The sequence below is a fragment of the Ambystoma mexicanum genome, chromosome 2p (assembly GCF_040938575.1).
Source record: "Ambystoma mexicanum isolate Mex_15411 chromosome 2p, UKY_AmexF1_1, whole genome shotgun sequence".
NCBI classification, from domain to species: domain Eukaryota; kingdom Metazoa; phylum Chordata; class Amphibia; order Caudata; family Ambystomatidae; genus Ambystoma; species Ambystoma mexicanum.
The window spans coordinates 353,604,389-353,619,104 of NC_090923.1; the positions used below are offsets into that span (position 1 = coordinate 353,604,389).

Genomic DNA, 14,716 nt, shown 5'->3' on the forward strand with positions numbered 1-14,716 from the left:
CTCTCAGCTCTTAACCATTGCCTATTGTAAAGGCATCTCACCCAGGAGTTGCCTCAAACAACTGAAAAAATATCCTATTTATGTCACTAATGTTCCAAATGAGATCCTTACTGTGCAATAAATATATATTTATATAAAACATATATCTGAAAGCACAATAATTTGTATTTTATTTTCAGAGTTGCCTACAGGTTGGGAAAAGATTGAAGACCCGGTATATGGTGTCTACTATGTAGAGTAAGTGGTGTATTATTCAGTTTTGTAATGTGATATTGTATTCATGAAAGTATTCAGAACATGGTTTCCCAATTGCCAGCTCTGTGTTTTTGTTTGGGACTTTGCTGGAAAGGGCTGATAGTTGTAGCCAGAACATCTGGCCATCCAAAGGATGCAGATCCCAGTTCTAAATGCTAGAAGTAGCCAATTTATGATTTTTTTTAATTTTTATTGGGATGCAAAATTTTGGTTTAACATTAATGCCCATTGCCATATCATCCGCTATATATTAGCAACCATGTGCAATAAGTACATGCCAGGTGACTCTGGCCTTTTAGTTGAGCAATTCTGTCTGGACAATATTTATCTTGCTCCTGTCACTTGGGCTTAATGGGGCTTCAATCCTTCACATTAATGCTCAAAGCAGACCACTTTCTCACCTTGACTTTGTGTGGGATGCTAGACGCATGCGAGGCGATAACCTATATAACCTGGTCATGCAGGCAGCATGGGTTGAATGCATGAGAGTCCAGGAACAATCTTTCATTTATGAAAACAGCAAATTAGGTAAAATATTCCTGCCTATGCAATTCTCGCTACTTTCCCCTTTATTCAAAATATCACCCCTTTACTCGATAAACCTGTCAGAATTCCAACCGCTCAAATGCAACCAACTACTGGAGCTTCAGGTATGTAAATGGCTTGTAAAAGAAAATGCATGTTCAGCATGTATGGAGGCTAGATTCCCTCTGTAATGTTTCTATTTAATTATCATGTGTTGGGTAGGAATTAGTGCAGTCCAACTGTTGTGGGACTACACAAGACTGCACATCTCCTTGGTATTAGACCCACCTTTCAATATAGACCTGTACTACACAAGTTGGTAGTGTGACTGAGCAGCCAGGCTTCTCTTAAGAGGTGTAATGTGAGCTGTAGAGCTGTGCGATAAAACTAGTAAATACAGGTATCCGATTAAACACTTTTACACTTAGTTATAATAACTATATATGCACAACGATATTTAAAGCATTCTATAAAAAACAGTAATTGGCTTTAACCTTAATCCCAAATTAGGATTCAATTAAAAAAGTAAACAATAAAGCAGGTGAGCAATTAATTCATATGTTACACATGTTCCAGCACCCAGAGGTGTCATTTGAGGTCAATATAGCATTTATATAGTATCACCTTTGCAATTTTCAGTTTTTCAGGAAGGAAAGGTTGCGTTTAGATTAGAACAGACTGATAGGTTATAAGAACAGTTAGATTTTCTGAAAGGGATGAAGGCAGTCATTTATCCCAGCATTAAAGTCTTCAACATTTAAGACCTGTAAGGGAATAAGCACTGCCAAAGCCAATAGGTTCAGAAGGAGGCCTTTAGGGAGACAGGGCAGCCAAAGACAATGGACAAAGTCAAAGTTCTGATGCTCTTCTTCTTAGACATTTTTTCTTAAATAGTCCATGTTCAAAAGAGACATCGCAGCAACTCGAGAGCAGTCACCTTTAGAAAGCACAAGCTGTAAAGCCAATGCAGGTAAAGTTGAGGTTAAATCGCACTCTCAAAGGTAGGAAGCACCCCAAATGGCAAAACAATAACCAGAAAACAAGCCCCACAGTACCTTGAAAATGAACAAAGTGTTCCAGCTAGTTGCCTTCACGATACAATGCAGTAGACCCTTGCTCCTTGGTGGTGGTGGTGATGAAAGGGAGGACGTCTGGTGGGCTTCTGCAGTAGCACTTCAGAGAGGCACTCGGCAGCAATGGATTTCCATCGATTCAGCTGCTCTTTGTGGTTTTGGTGCCTTTTTCTCAGCGCCAGTGAAACGAAAAGCTCTGGGTAGGATTTCCTTGATTCCTCGGTCCTGGACTCTGGTGAAGGGGCTCAGGAAACAGATTTCTTGCTTCTGTAGGGTCCTCTGGATGCCTAGGAAGATCTAGCCGGATTCAGATTTGGAAAGACAGTGCACTCCCAAGTGGTCGAGGCACCCCAGGTTTTGACCTTCTGCAGCCTTGGAAAGTCGCAGCAAGTCAGGGGTTGCACCAAAGGTTTGTCTCGAGGCTAGTTGGACCCACCAGCCAAAGGGAGGAAATCGTCCTTTACGGGTCTTCCCTGTCGATTCGAAAACTGGGTCAGTACAGCTGCAGGGCTTCACCAGGCACTTTACGCTCCCGGCGTGTGCTGCTGGTGTTGTCTCTCGTCTTCTGCTTCGGATTCTGTCCACCAGTGGTAGACTCTACTCTTGGTCCCAAAAACCTTTTTAATTTTATGCAAGTTTTCATTCATTCACAGCCATAGGCTGTCAATCACACAGCAGGGTGGCTGTTAGGTAAGAATTGGTGCAGTCACACTGTGTGCGACTATACAACACTTAATTGGTATTAGGTAACCCACCTTCTGGTATAGGTCTATACTACACAAGTTGGTAGTGTGACTGAGAAGCCAGGCCTATCTCAAGAGGGGTAAATAAGAGCTGTAGAGCTATAGCAATGAAGTTCGTCAATACAAGTAACCAAGTAACTCTTACACTCAAGGTTTCCGTTATAAAGTGTTATTTATTTAACATAACGTTTTAACTAAGCATCCTGAAAGGACACCCAGCCCACCCTATTAGGACTGGTTGCATTCAGGCACTCCTATAGGCAAGTTTCGGGAACCTCCCTAACATTCTGCCTTTCCTCAGTCCAGCAAAAGAGCTGGGGGGGTCTCCAAGTTTAAAGGGAATTGGCACAGAAATTAAAATTCTCCCTAACATCATTAAAAGCGTACCTCTCTCCCTTTCATTGGGCACCTTAAACAGAGGGAGGATGGGTAGCAAATAATCACCCTCTTTCTTCCTTTGGTATGGAACAACTGGCTTTAACAATATTCTGCTTGTTGATATACCCAGGAATTACTTCCATTCTTTTTTTCTTTTTTTTTTCTAGACTGCACACAGTGAGATGTCCATTTAACACCGCGAAAATTCTTCTGTGCTAGACATTACAGAGAGTGAGGGGAATCTCACTGTATTCACACAATGTGACCTTCTCTCTCAAATAGATCTTTTTCCAGATGCGCGTGCACTTCTGAAATGTTCCCTAACTTCTCTTGCGCACTATTGTTTTACATATTGCCACCCTTCCACACTAACAAAGTACAGGGCCTGGATTTAAACTCGCATATGAATTTCCTTTGGCTTTATCCCAGACAGGTTGGCACCTTCTTGAGGACTGGTTAAATTCTCCCCCTCTAGAAACAGGAGGGTATCAGTCGGTAAAATGGGATTAGCTCTCCTCCACAGCCTGTTGGCTATTTCTTCCACTGAAAACCTCCTGTTTAGGGTGCTGGTAATAATCCTTAATGTGTCTAAAAGGAGAGCAAACTATTCCTTCTCCTTTCTGTTACCAATTCATCTTTCTCTCCATTAGTCAGGGAGTGAGAGAGTTTGTCAGTGTCTCTCCTGAGTAAGTGAGTTGAATCTTACAGCAACCCCACCTTTTTTGAGGTGTCTACTTTCCCCAATCTAATTGGTCAATGTATGCAATTGGACAGTGTTCCAAAGGTGACAGCATAGTAGACCTACCCCTCCGCATTCATTGGGCATATTACTGAAGGAGGCAGTCTGATGGAAATGACTTCTAAACCCAGTTTAATTGATGTCATCTCCATGATTTCTTGCATTACATATTGCCACATTCTCTCATAATGAATTGCATGCATATGAACACTTTACTTATTTGCTCCCCAGATTCCTCTTCGGCACAAATCAGTTGATGCACTTTTTATCATTATAGGACCAATGGTCAATTACCTACAGGTTTTGGCTTGTGATTTATTGATACCTTTCAGTACAAATTATGTTTCTATCTCAAAGTTACCAGCTTGTCTCGGCAGACACTGTGACGTATGACACACTAGTGTATTGCATTACTTTGTGAGGAAATGCAAATTCAACTAATTTACATACTGACAATGACCCCTCTCAAATTTTCTACCACCCAATACAGCATTTCTAGGTTAACAGTGCAAAAGAAAAATTAACTTTCAACGAATTATGGCCTAAATAGTGAATCCCATGTTGTATTTTTTCACTATGCAAAATATCACTTGGCATCTTTTGTTTTTGGCCTGGTATTTGTATTTTTATTATATTTGCTGTGTTAACGCAGAGCAGCAAGGTATTTGACGGAACCTGGACATGGTAACATCCCTTGTAGTTTGCAGTCGGTTTTAAGATTTCTGTCCTGCCCCCTCAGATAGTTCCCGGATCTGTTAGATTTTCAGATTAACCTTTGTTTTTACAGATATTTTCTTTTCTCTGCCTTCATGAGGGCTGGGAGATCAACTTAGGCACCACGGATCAGCTGAACCCCCCATTAGTTCATTATTTTAAACCCACAAGGTACGATGCAGCCCATTACAGCGCCGGCTCAGGATGGATTTCCATTTTGGCCAGTCCGTGACCAAGTTGCAGGCCAGCCATTATGATTATGGGTCAACCCCCATTAATTGTTCCTTATCTGTGAGAAAGCATGGGGCCTGTTTCCACCTCTCATTTTGGGGAGGTGGCATGAACAGAATACAGATGTCAAGTTCAGCAATGGCTTCCTTTAATGTCATCCCATTCACACATTCAGCTTTTATAAGATACATTTTCCTATTGCTCTTGATTTTACATTTTTCCTCAATACACAGCAGCGTAAAGGGCACATTTATTTTTCTTGTAACTGCTGTTCTTTCTCCTCAAGTTAAGCAGTTCTCTATTTTAACCAAAGTTGCAGGATATGTTCTGGTACTTGAAATTCTCATCTCAGGCTTTGCCAGTTATGGGTTTGAGCAGCTGCAAAATATTGCACATTTTGTTTGTGCTTGCGTTTCCCAACTGCTCTGGGCAAGCTGCAACTTAAATATTGTTTTCAAAATGACGCCTTGCTCTGCATCTTTTCTTATGAATTAAATTTCCTTACAAGGCTGAGAGGACCAAAAGAGGATATTGGCACTGGAGATACATTTCTAATCTTGATCTGCTTCTTTGAGTCAGGACAGCTGGATTGTTAGCTTGATTGTGATTGGTGAAGCTCTGTGACTGGCATCAGATAAATAATCCTATTGGACTGAATCGGAAGGAACAGGACAACCTCAAGCTCAAACCATGGTATAGAAGTGGTTTTAAGAGTATGAGTAATAGGCACCTCCTAAGAAGGCCCCCTTTCATCCCCTTCTGATCACCTTGCATCAAATATGCAGAACGGTGGGCTAATTAAGCCAAACACCCATCCTACTCTACAGCCTTTGCTACCTTGGGGTGCACAGCTATAGAATGGCAGCTTCTTTTCATAGTCTAAAGGTTCCTGGATCGACCGTCCAGTGAATTATGTTCCTACAGTAGCAAGAGGCTAAGAAAGGTCAATAGAAAACCTAGAGGAAATGCATTTTCTGAAGTAGAAGGGTGGTTGTTGGCCCTTGGATAGTCCTGGGTGGATAATATTGTGCACTTGTAGAATGGTAATTGCTGTGACCAAAAGATACACTATTGGCACATCAAGTATTACTAAGTAAATCACATGGAGAACAGGGGGTTGTAGACTGTGTATTGCCTGGAACTTCAGATCATTGGTTGTGCTGTTGTGCTTTGCTACAGTTTCCAAAATGAATGGGTTGACCTTTAGTAGGTTTGTTGAGGAGCATGTAGTGATAATGGTTTCTGTTGCTTCTTTTGAGGGTCATCCAGTAGAAATGTACCCACGGAAGAAAATAAGGTGTTTTGGTGTTTTCTGGCATGCTGTTGTAGGTGTTGGAGAGTGACTGCAATGTAGCTGGAATTAGGCTGTATGCATTTCGTTCATATCTCTCTGATATTGCTTTGGCATCTTGTATAGATTCTCATGTGGGAGCCCTACCAACTAGGATAAACTGCTTCATACACATGTATTGGTACGGTTTAGGTACCAGACTACCCTTTTTTTTCAGGTCAGCATGTATCCCCAGACCTACATAATGACTGCATCGCCTCTTTGGGCAACAGCCAACTAGTTCATATATGTGCTATTGGTGCTAAGATTGAATGAGGTTGCTCAGGGAACATCGCTGGCTTGTGGAGTCCAGAGTGGTCTTTATTCAGTTATGGCTACTTTAATCTAAAGAAACAAGCTGGTTCTCAGAGGCAGGACCTTCTTTTCAGTTCTGTAAGCGATTGAGAAGCCCTGTCCAACAGATCTCTCTCGGCAGTGATCTCTGTTAGAAACCACGCAAGTGGCGCAAGTAATCCCTGGCAAAGTAAAAGCAATAATTGCAATGTAAGCCCTTCTGCGGGAGCGCATCTGCCTTTGGCCATTTCTGGCCTGCTGGGTACATGCCAAGACACTCCAGCTGCTAACACAAGCTAACTGCTGGAGTGCAGATACCATTGTGGTCTTGGTAGGTCATTTGGAGCATTGCACTTTGGGGTTGGTGCCTCCTGTAGTTGTGCACCACTAGACGCATCTTTCCCCAACCCAGTTAACTTTTCTGCAGGTTTCACTGGACCGTATACGGGGACTGTGACAAATCCCCAGATGTGACTTCTCCCCGAGGAAACGCCCCTTCCAATGAGTCCAGAGTGGTGAGGCGGCTAGGATCTCATGGGAAGAGAGCTCACTTCTCGGGAGAAGTGAAAACCTCTTGGGAGAACACAGTACACCTACCCCCCACCCATGCCCTATACACACTTTCAGTCTTTAGACCACTCTTCCAACACATTGCCATAGAGCGAGTAGGCCCAAACAAAGGGGGGTGAGGGGCGCACTTTGTTTTCCAGCTCATTCAGCCTCTTACTGTCCAGATGGTGATCTCCTTCAAGCGCTTTCGTGCCTCAAGTACTCCTCAGGGAGGCTGTCAGTTCAGGTGTTACTGGTTAGTACAGGTTTGTAGCCTCAGGGAATTCTGGTAGCTGTAGTCCATGAAGGCAGCCAGGAATCAAATATTTCTCCCATTACACAATGTAAATTCCACAGTGGGGGAGAGGAGGCACACCAATAGTGTCTCTCAGCAGTGGGGCATAGATCACCCCGGTGCTGCCCCTCTGCAGTCCGGAACTCCCAAATATGTATTGCAAACAAAGTGGGGTGTACAGCTTTAACATCTGCGAGGGTCACCTAACCAAAGGTACTGGGACGAAAAAGATCATGGAGAGCCCTGAGGATTTGCCTGACCCAAGTACTGGGACAAGGTGGTCCGTAGGAGGAATAAGGACCAAAATGACGGCCACCACTGCAGGTGTGGACGTTGCGCCAGGATGGAGCTCTCCTAACAAAAAGGAAACCAAAGAAGGACTTAATGTCTTCAGCCTGTGACGAAACCCCGACTTTCGAATCTCATCCAGAAAAGAACCTGGCAGAGCGGCGGACGCAGGCGAGCCGCCCTGGAAGTTTTGAGAAGGCAGAGTAGGAAGTAACCTCCCCACCAGTCTTGAAGAACAGTGTGGTGACGAGGCTATGAGAAGCAGACCCGACTAGCTGACAAACCAAGGGAGAAGGAACGCTGGTGCTGCCATATGGATGTCTAATCCCAGGAAGAACCAGAGAGCTACCCGATCTCAATGGCAGGTACAGGGAAGTTCAGGAGGCCTAGTAGGATGCAGGGCAGCCGGCAAAGTGGTCCTGCGTCAGATAATCCTTCCTCGGCCCAACTAACGAAAACCACCAACCACCAGATAGCAGTTGGGGGCCCAGATCAAGGAGCGAGGCATCTTCCTCGTATCAGTACTTGGTGAGAGAGTGAGCCAAGAGTGGAAGAAACGGGGGTCTGAGACCCAAACTAAGAAGCAAGGTATCATCCTCATGGTCCTATTTGCCAGGAAAGTGGACCAAGCCAAACAGAGAGAAGCCAGGGTCTGGGCCCTAAACACAGCAAGTAGCACGAGTCCTCTTCCTTGTTGCAGTACCCCCTGGTAGTAGTGAACTGTGAAACTAAAGTGAGAGAGACCTGGGGATGGGAATCATTCCCACTGGTGATCTGGAATTGTGTTAACTAGTGAAAAGATACCAGTAGAAGGGAATCCTTCCCCCTGCTTCTGTAAAAGATACCAGTAGAAGGGAATCCTTCCCCCTGCTTGTGTGGAATTGTCAAGATACTAGCAGGAGGAGGCATTGTCCTAGTAATCAACATTTCTGATTTTTAAAAACAAGATACTAGGAGAAGGGAGTCATCCTCCTGGTCAGAAAACGTGTGAATACCTTTTGCATACAAACTGTTAGATTGGCAGTGTATCTGCCGAGGAGAACTGCTTGAACGTTGTCTCTTGTGTTCTGACTTTCCTGGCCGGGGGGGGGGGGGTGGCTCCCTTCTCCCAGAAGTCAAGACTTGGGACCGAACTTCTACCCCAGTCCAGAAGAAGGGAATCACGCTGGGGGTTAGCCCGGGGTGTGGATGGCTTTCAACCTCTCTTCGCTCAGGTCTACCTTGCCTGGGGCTGGTGCACTGTTACTGGCCATCGCCGCCTCCCACATCAAGGGTGAAAGCCACAGTGCGCAAAAATGACCATGCAACATTCCGAGATATACCCTTTTGGAAGTTTAGATTAAACATACTCAGCTATCTCCTTGTTCCAAGAGCTTTTTTCGATTCAGTGTTTGACTTATTGACCATACAAATAGGTTGCACTCCTAAATTATTAGGTAACTTGAATAACTTTGCTTTCTGCAAGGAGATGTAAAATCTGCTTCTACGTTTGCACCACTTCATGGGCCTGCCAGCAGTTTCCTTAGCTTGGTGTCTCATTGTTATCTTACCACCATGTCAACAAAAACACTTAACCTCCAAACATTATGTAAGGTGTATAGAATTAAATACGTGCATATGTTAGTGGAAGAGATCATCGGGCATGTTTTAAGTGTTAATACGTTTATTTTATAGTGCATGTTGCTGTGATTTAATTGATTGGCTGTCAAGTTAAAGGGATGCCAGTGGCAAAGTAACTTCTACATAAAGCTTCTGCGTCTATCCCTACCCTAGTTAAAGTTGTATTGATTTAATAATCAGCCATGGGGTTCTATACAAGTTCACTTGAAATTTAATGCTACATTTTGGGAAAAGGATTTTTTTTAAATATAGTCGGATTGGTAACCAGATACTACAGGGATATGTTATACTAATGGTTTCCGAATGACTTCTGATGGACAAGTGTAGCTTCGCTCAGGTTGTTCTATGATGTGGTTTGGAACTTGGAAGGTGGAATGCACGTTGTAGTTTGAAGCTACCTATCTTTATGTCCTCGCTATTTGTCCCTTTTCCAACCCCTGCTTTGTTCCTTATGCACCTGCATTACATGGGGTGTAGAGCAGAGGCATGAGAGACTAATATGCTACATCACAAATACCAGGTATTGACTCCATCCCCCAGCAACCTAAAAAAATAACATTCCATAATCCTTTGCCACAAATTCTCAGCAGGGTACAGTATTTACAAAGGGAGAGTGCAGTTTTCAATGCAGCAAAATAAGGCCATCAGAAATATAAGAAAATACAAAAAAGAGTTCGGAACATTGTTCAACTCCTCCCATTACTTGCCTGTGTCTGTTAGAGGTTCCATGTCACCCCTTTTTATAAGAGAACCCTAAAAGCGCTATAGCTAGGGCTCCATCCTTTCAGTTGGGACCACAGCTCCCGCCTCAATGAATTCACTGATGACTTGTGCTATGCAACAGATTCCAGTTCAGCAGTTATGGCTTGACAATATTTGTGTTTGAGATTAAAGCAGGTGGGCACTATGGCAGTTGTTTTGTGTCGAAACCATTTTGGGATGTAAGTGGATCACAATTACTTTCAGCCATTAAGATAGCTCAGTGGGTTGAGTACTCACTGCTGTGATCTGTGAGTGATTTCCAGTTTTCATGCTTCAATCCCGGCAAAGGCAATTTAGCCATTCAGGCTTCTGAGGAATCAGCACTAACTTGAGTGATAGTGCATTTAAAATGTTCTGTGTAAAGCGCTTTGGAAAAGCTCCATATAAATAACAAATCATTACCATTACTTTTGCAGCTACATACTAGCAGTCGTCCTATCCACGTTAAGTAGGATTGTAGTGAAAACGACTTTAGAGTAGCAGATGGGCATCCTAAAACGTCATATGTAATTCCCTTATTAGTTTACACGAAAAGTCAGTGGGGTACCTTAGCATATCTCTACACAGGGTCAGTCCAGCAGTAGTACTCTCCTCCCTCTACAAAACAGTTTGAGATGGCACAGCTATTGTTCTGTGATTGCTGGCGAGGTTTTCTGCCACACTTTTGCTTAGTACACTGGACATCTCACATTACTTTGTAAGCGCAGCTTGGAAGGCGATATACCACTATATCCTCTGGGTTAAACCGTGTTTATTTTCTCAGCGGATACCTAAATAAACATTGAAAGGTAGACATGCACCTTTGCGGTAAAAGCCTGCAAAATGTTGTGTAAACTGAATTTGTACACGCAGTACACATGTGAAAGCACTGGTATCTGACACGAGCGCAGCCAGTTCTGCGGCATGCAAGACAGCCTTGAATCCTTCAGGGATCGATAAGTAAGATACCATAAATGTGCGTAATAAAAACAGCTGTTATGTCTGCACTTCGAATTGAGAGGAATCCCACATGGTTTGTTATGCAAGAACTAAAATTATACTACTGTCCAGTGCCCATTGCGCTGCTAGCTGATGTAGTTAAACCCTGCGCAATATCTAATCCGCTTTCTCTATGCCAGCCGCATCCATTTCACCACGTGCAAATGATTCCACTGACATGTTTTATAGTCGGTGGTTTGATTTCTTCAGGTTTTTGTTTGTGCCCATGATTGGATACACTCGTTTTAGCAGATTCTGTGGCACTTGCCTGCCTGAGGGTCTTGTTCAAAGGCAGTTTATTTATCAGACTAAATCTACAAATAAGCTGTTCATCCAGTGGAAGCACTGCCTCGGAGGCTAAATCTACAAATGAGCTGTTCATCCAGTGGAAGCACTGCCTAATCTACAAATAAGCTGTTCATCCAGTGGAAGCACTGCCTCGGAGGCGTCAGTCGACCTACCGGGTAGCATTTGCAAACTGCTGAAGGCCGGGGGAGAGCAATGCTGTATTCATTGGGTGGTCATCATTAAACTTTCGTCCGATTACAACAAGGTCCCGTCCCAGAAATTTGTATTGAAACCCCCTGAGTACTTGTGGGTGACTTCTTTAGATCGATTCTTTTGACCAACTAAGAACTGCAGTGAGGTAAATGGTGGAAGCGTCCACAGCAATTGCCTGGGAGCCATGGTTGTGCTTCTAAGCATTCTGTCTCAGACCTGGATTAACATGCCCTGTGTCACTTTCCCAAAAAATAGACGCCCAACCAAAATTCTGCCTCACACCCCTAGGCCTCTTCGATCACCACTTGTGGTACACATCCCAACCCACTTGCAGAAATGAACCACTTAATCCTTTAACTAGACCATGTGATGTGAGGAATTAAAGATGCACTCCTAGCCAGGTGAGCATTTTAAATGGCAGAGTATTTCTGACTGTAGAATATAGGTCAAAATAATTTTGTTGGTCTTTTTTGAGCCTACTGCCACTGTAGGGTTCTTGGGTAGGGATGCTGCAAATGGCGGGTCTAACAATGAGCTGAACAGACTAGTCCGTCTCTCCTTGATCACCAGTGGGATCAACATAGCCCTGCTAAATCTTGAAGGTGGATGTTTCCAAGATGGTCTAGACCAGACCTTTCCCAGTGGACTTCTGCTCATGTTAACGTGACGTGATTGATTGGAGTGTTTAGCAAAGGGATGCAATTGGAAGGTGAATGAATCCTATCGGACTGGACTTCAGAAAAGACCATCCTCAACATGCTCTGTGTCGAGCTCGTCTAGTCAGAATTGTTATGATAAACATAACTCGTTAATTGGTGGCTTATCTGCTTTTTTTCTATGCTTAACTCGTGTTCTTTCTTCCTAGAAGTTGTTAGAACTAACACTTTTGTTTTTAGTTTTTTGCACTTGTTGTCCGAGGGGTTTCCTGTCTGGAAGACAGTTGATGTGTCTGCCGGAAATCATGCTAATGTAATTCCTTCTTCCTTTTTCAAAAGCCATGTAAACAGGAAAACGCAGTATGAAAATCCAGTTCTGGAAGCCCGGAGGAAGAAACAGCTTGAGATGCAGCAGCAGAACCCACAGCCTGAAGGTCAGTGGCTTCCATGATCATATCGGGACCGGAAAGTCAACTTGTCTCGTTATCATGGCCGCTTACTTTTTCTCTAACATTGTAAAGAATTACGAATCCATTGTTTGATATTTAAAACATGTATTTGAATTTTAAACTGCTTTTCTTTGCTTATAAAATAGTGTCTTTCACGAACCTTTGCTTAATACTGATTAATGTATTCATTTTAACAAATCAAAGGAGTGTTCAACTTTAAATTGTCCTTTATCTTTTTGTGAAGGGTGTGAAGATTGGTGTGCACTTGTGAATCAGTGGCAACTAACACCATGCATCTGATTAATTGATGCTTTCTTGTAACAAAGCCAGGGCAATTGGCATAGGCAAGAGTGTTTCTTCAGAATCCTGGGTGCGTCGGTGGGTCAATGGGTATTGTCTTCACAATGTTTCAACCAGCATAAGCAGGTCATATTTGTACAGGTTTATGCATGGCTCATCTTGTACACTATGAATAGTGAAAAAGCTTTGGGTTCAGTTTTGTCTGCGAGTATGAACCCAACATGCCTACAAATATATTGAACATTGGTTTAAAGGTTTTTCTGTTTACTTTTGTAGCTTTACATTTTCTTTGCACACTATTAATTTCATAAACATTTTAAAACTGTGCAATCTTCTATGGCCTATCTGAATTCAAGTGACTAAGTCGGGCACTTTATTTCCGCCCCATTTATATTAAAGTATTCAACATGGTGGCTTTCATTGATTAAAAACTTTGTTTTCAGAAGAAGTGGTCATTTCAGTCTAATTAAAGAGCTGTAACATTGATGTGCTTGTGCCGTTAGGCGACTTAATGGGACACTTTGACTGGAACATTTTCCCAAGTCAAGCTGCGTGACTCAAATACATCTTTTATTCATGTACATATAACTCCAAAGCTCCTGCCTTTTGTATGTTATTTCTGAATCTTAGGTAAGTCCTAATTACTGTTTCAGTTTGATGCTAATTTTGATCATATAGGACCTGCAGGAAGGAACAGTGGTGGCGTGGCCTGGAGCTCCGGCAATGCGGACGCTCTTAGAGGCCTCCCTGATGGGCCCGCTGCATAAGCAGTTTTGGTCAAGTTCCAGCAACTAAAATGTCAGAACCCTACCAGCGACTTTGGAAACCCTGCGGCACACAAAGAAACGGGTGCATTGAAGCGCCGGGGTAGCAGGGTGAAGCTCCTCCGCCCCCCTGCCTCAAGCTCCGATAGCCTGCTCCACCTGCTGCGAGGGAACAGCAACGTTCTGTGCCTCTCACGGAACGTCAGCCCAGCATCCAGCCTCCTTCTCACACCGGCTCTCTATTTCCCCCACTCGTGTGGAGGAGGACCGGCCTGGGCCTGGCTGCAGCCTGCGCTAAGCAGCGCGGCTGCAAATGTGATCCCGCCCAGCCCATGCTCTATTTGTAGAGCAGCACCCCTGAGACCCTAGAACGGACCCAGCCTGCAAAGCGTCAACCCGGGGGAAGGGGCCCCCCGCACCTCCAGCGACTTCCTGGCACCGGCTCCTGATCGTGGTGGGCAGCCAGCTGGTTGGGAGGAACCGCAACACCCTGCTTTCTTCACGGAGCACCCTGCCCTTCCAGTTCCTCCAGCCTCACATTCAAGCCACCATAAGGCATAGACATCAGAAGGGACCCTCACTGCCACCAGGGACTTCTCGGCGCCTGAACCGAATTGGACCCCCACACTCCACCCTGAAGATGCCTCACTGAACAGGGGTGCGCCTGCAGCTGCTCCGCTCCCCCTTCTCCCTCCACTTCCTTCCTGGGGCGCCCCGGCCCACTCTTCTACCCCCCTCTTCCTCAATCTGCACTTTGGAGCCATGGACGACATCCCAATCCCACACCTTGCTTGAGGAACCAAAGTCCCCCTCGCCTCCCCACCCCGCTCTGGGAGGCCTCAATCTACGGAAGCACCTACCCCCGCATGTATTAAACAAATAACCGTGATCCTCACTCCAATAACTTGTACGCTCAGACCTCAGACAATAGCCTCCCCACTCTACATCTCCGAGGGATCTCTGGGTCACTTACTCTACACCCAGACTGGCGCAATTGTGAAGCAACTAAAAGCTGGTAAGAATTCAGATATTGCCACTATGTTCACACCGACTGACAAGGGAAAGAAACACAACCCTCCCCCCACCCGCCCAAGCTTACCCTACAAAAATCTCAAGAGGATAGAGAAGCCTTTGCCACCAAAGAGGGACATACAGGCTTTTATGGCTGACATTCAGTCTGAATTTAGATCCTGCATGACAGAGTTTACCACTAAGCTAGGGCACACCGATCAAAGGATGACCGAGGTGGAACAAAGGCTGGGGGATATAGAT

General features: G+C 44.3%; 1 protein-coding gene across 14 annotated transcripts in view; it reads left to right on the forward strand.

Annotated features, from left to right (window-relative positions):
- The window catches only part of MAGI1 (membrane associated guanylate kinase, WW and PDZ domain containing 1), a 1,848,723-nt gene that overhangs the window by 1,480,612 nt on the left and 353,395 nt on the right, over nt 1-14,716 (forward strand). For all 14 annotated transcript variants that reach the window (XM_069643697.1, XM_069643699.1, XM_069643701.1 and 11 more), the window contains 2 exons: nt 180-237; nt 12,271-12,365. In XM_069643697.1, the coding sequence (XP_069499798.1) occupies nt 180-237; nt 12,271-12,365 (153 nt within the window). The remainder of the gene's footprint in view (nt 1-179; nt 238-12,270; nt 12,366-14,716) is intronic.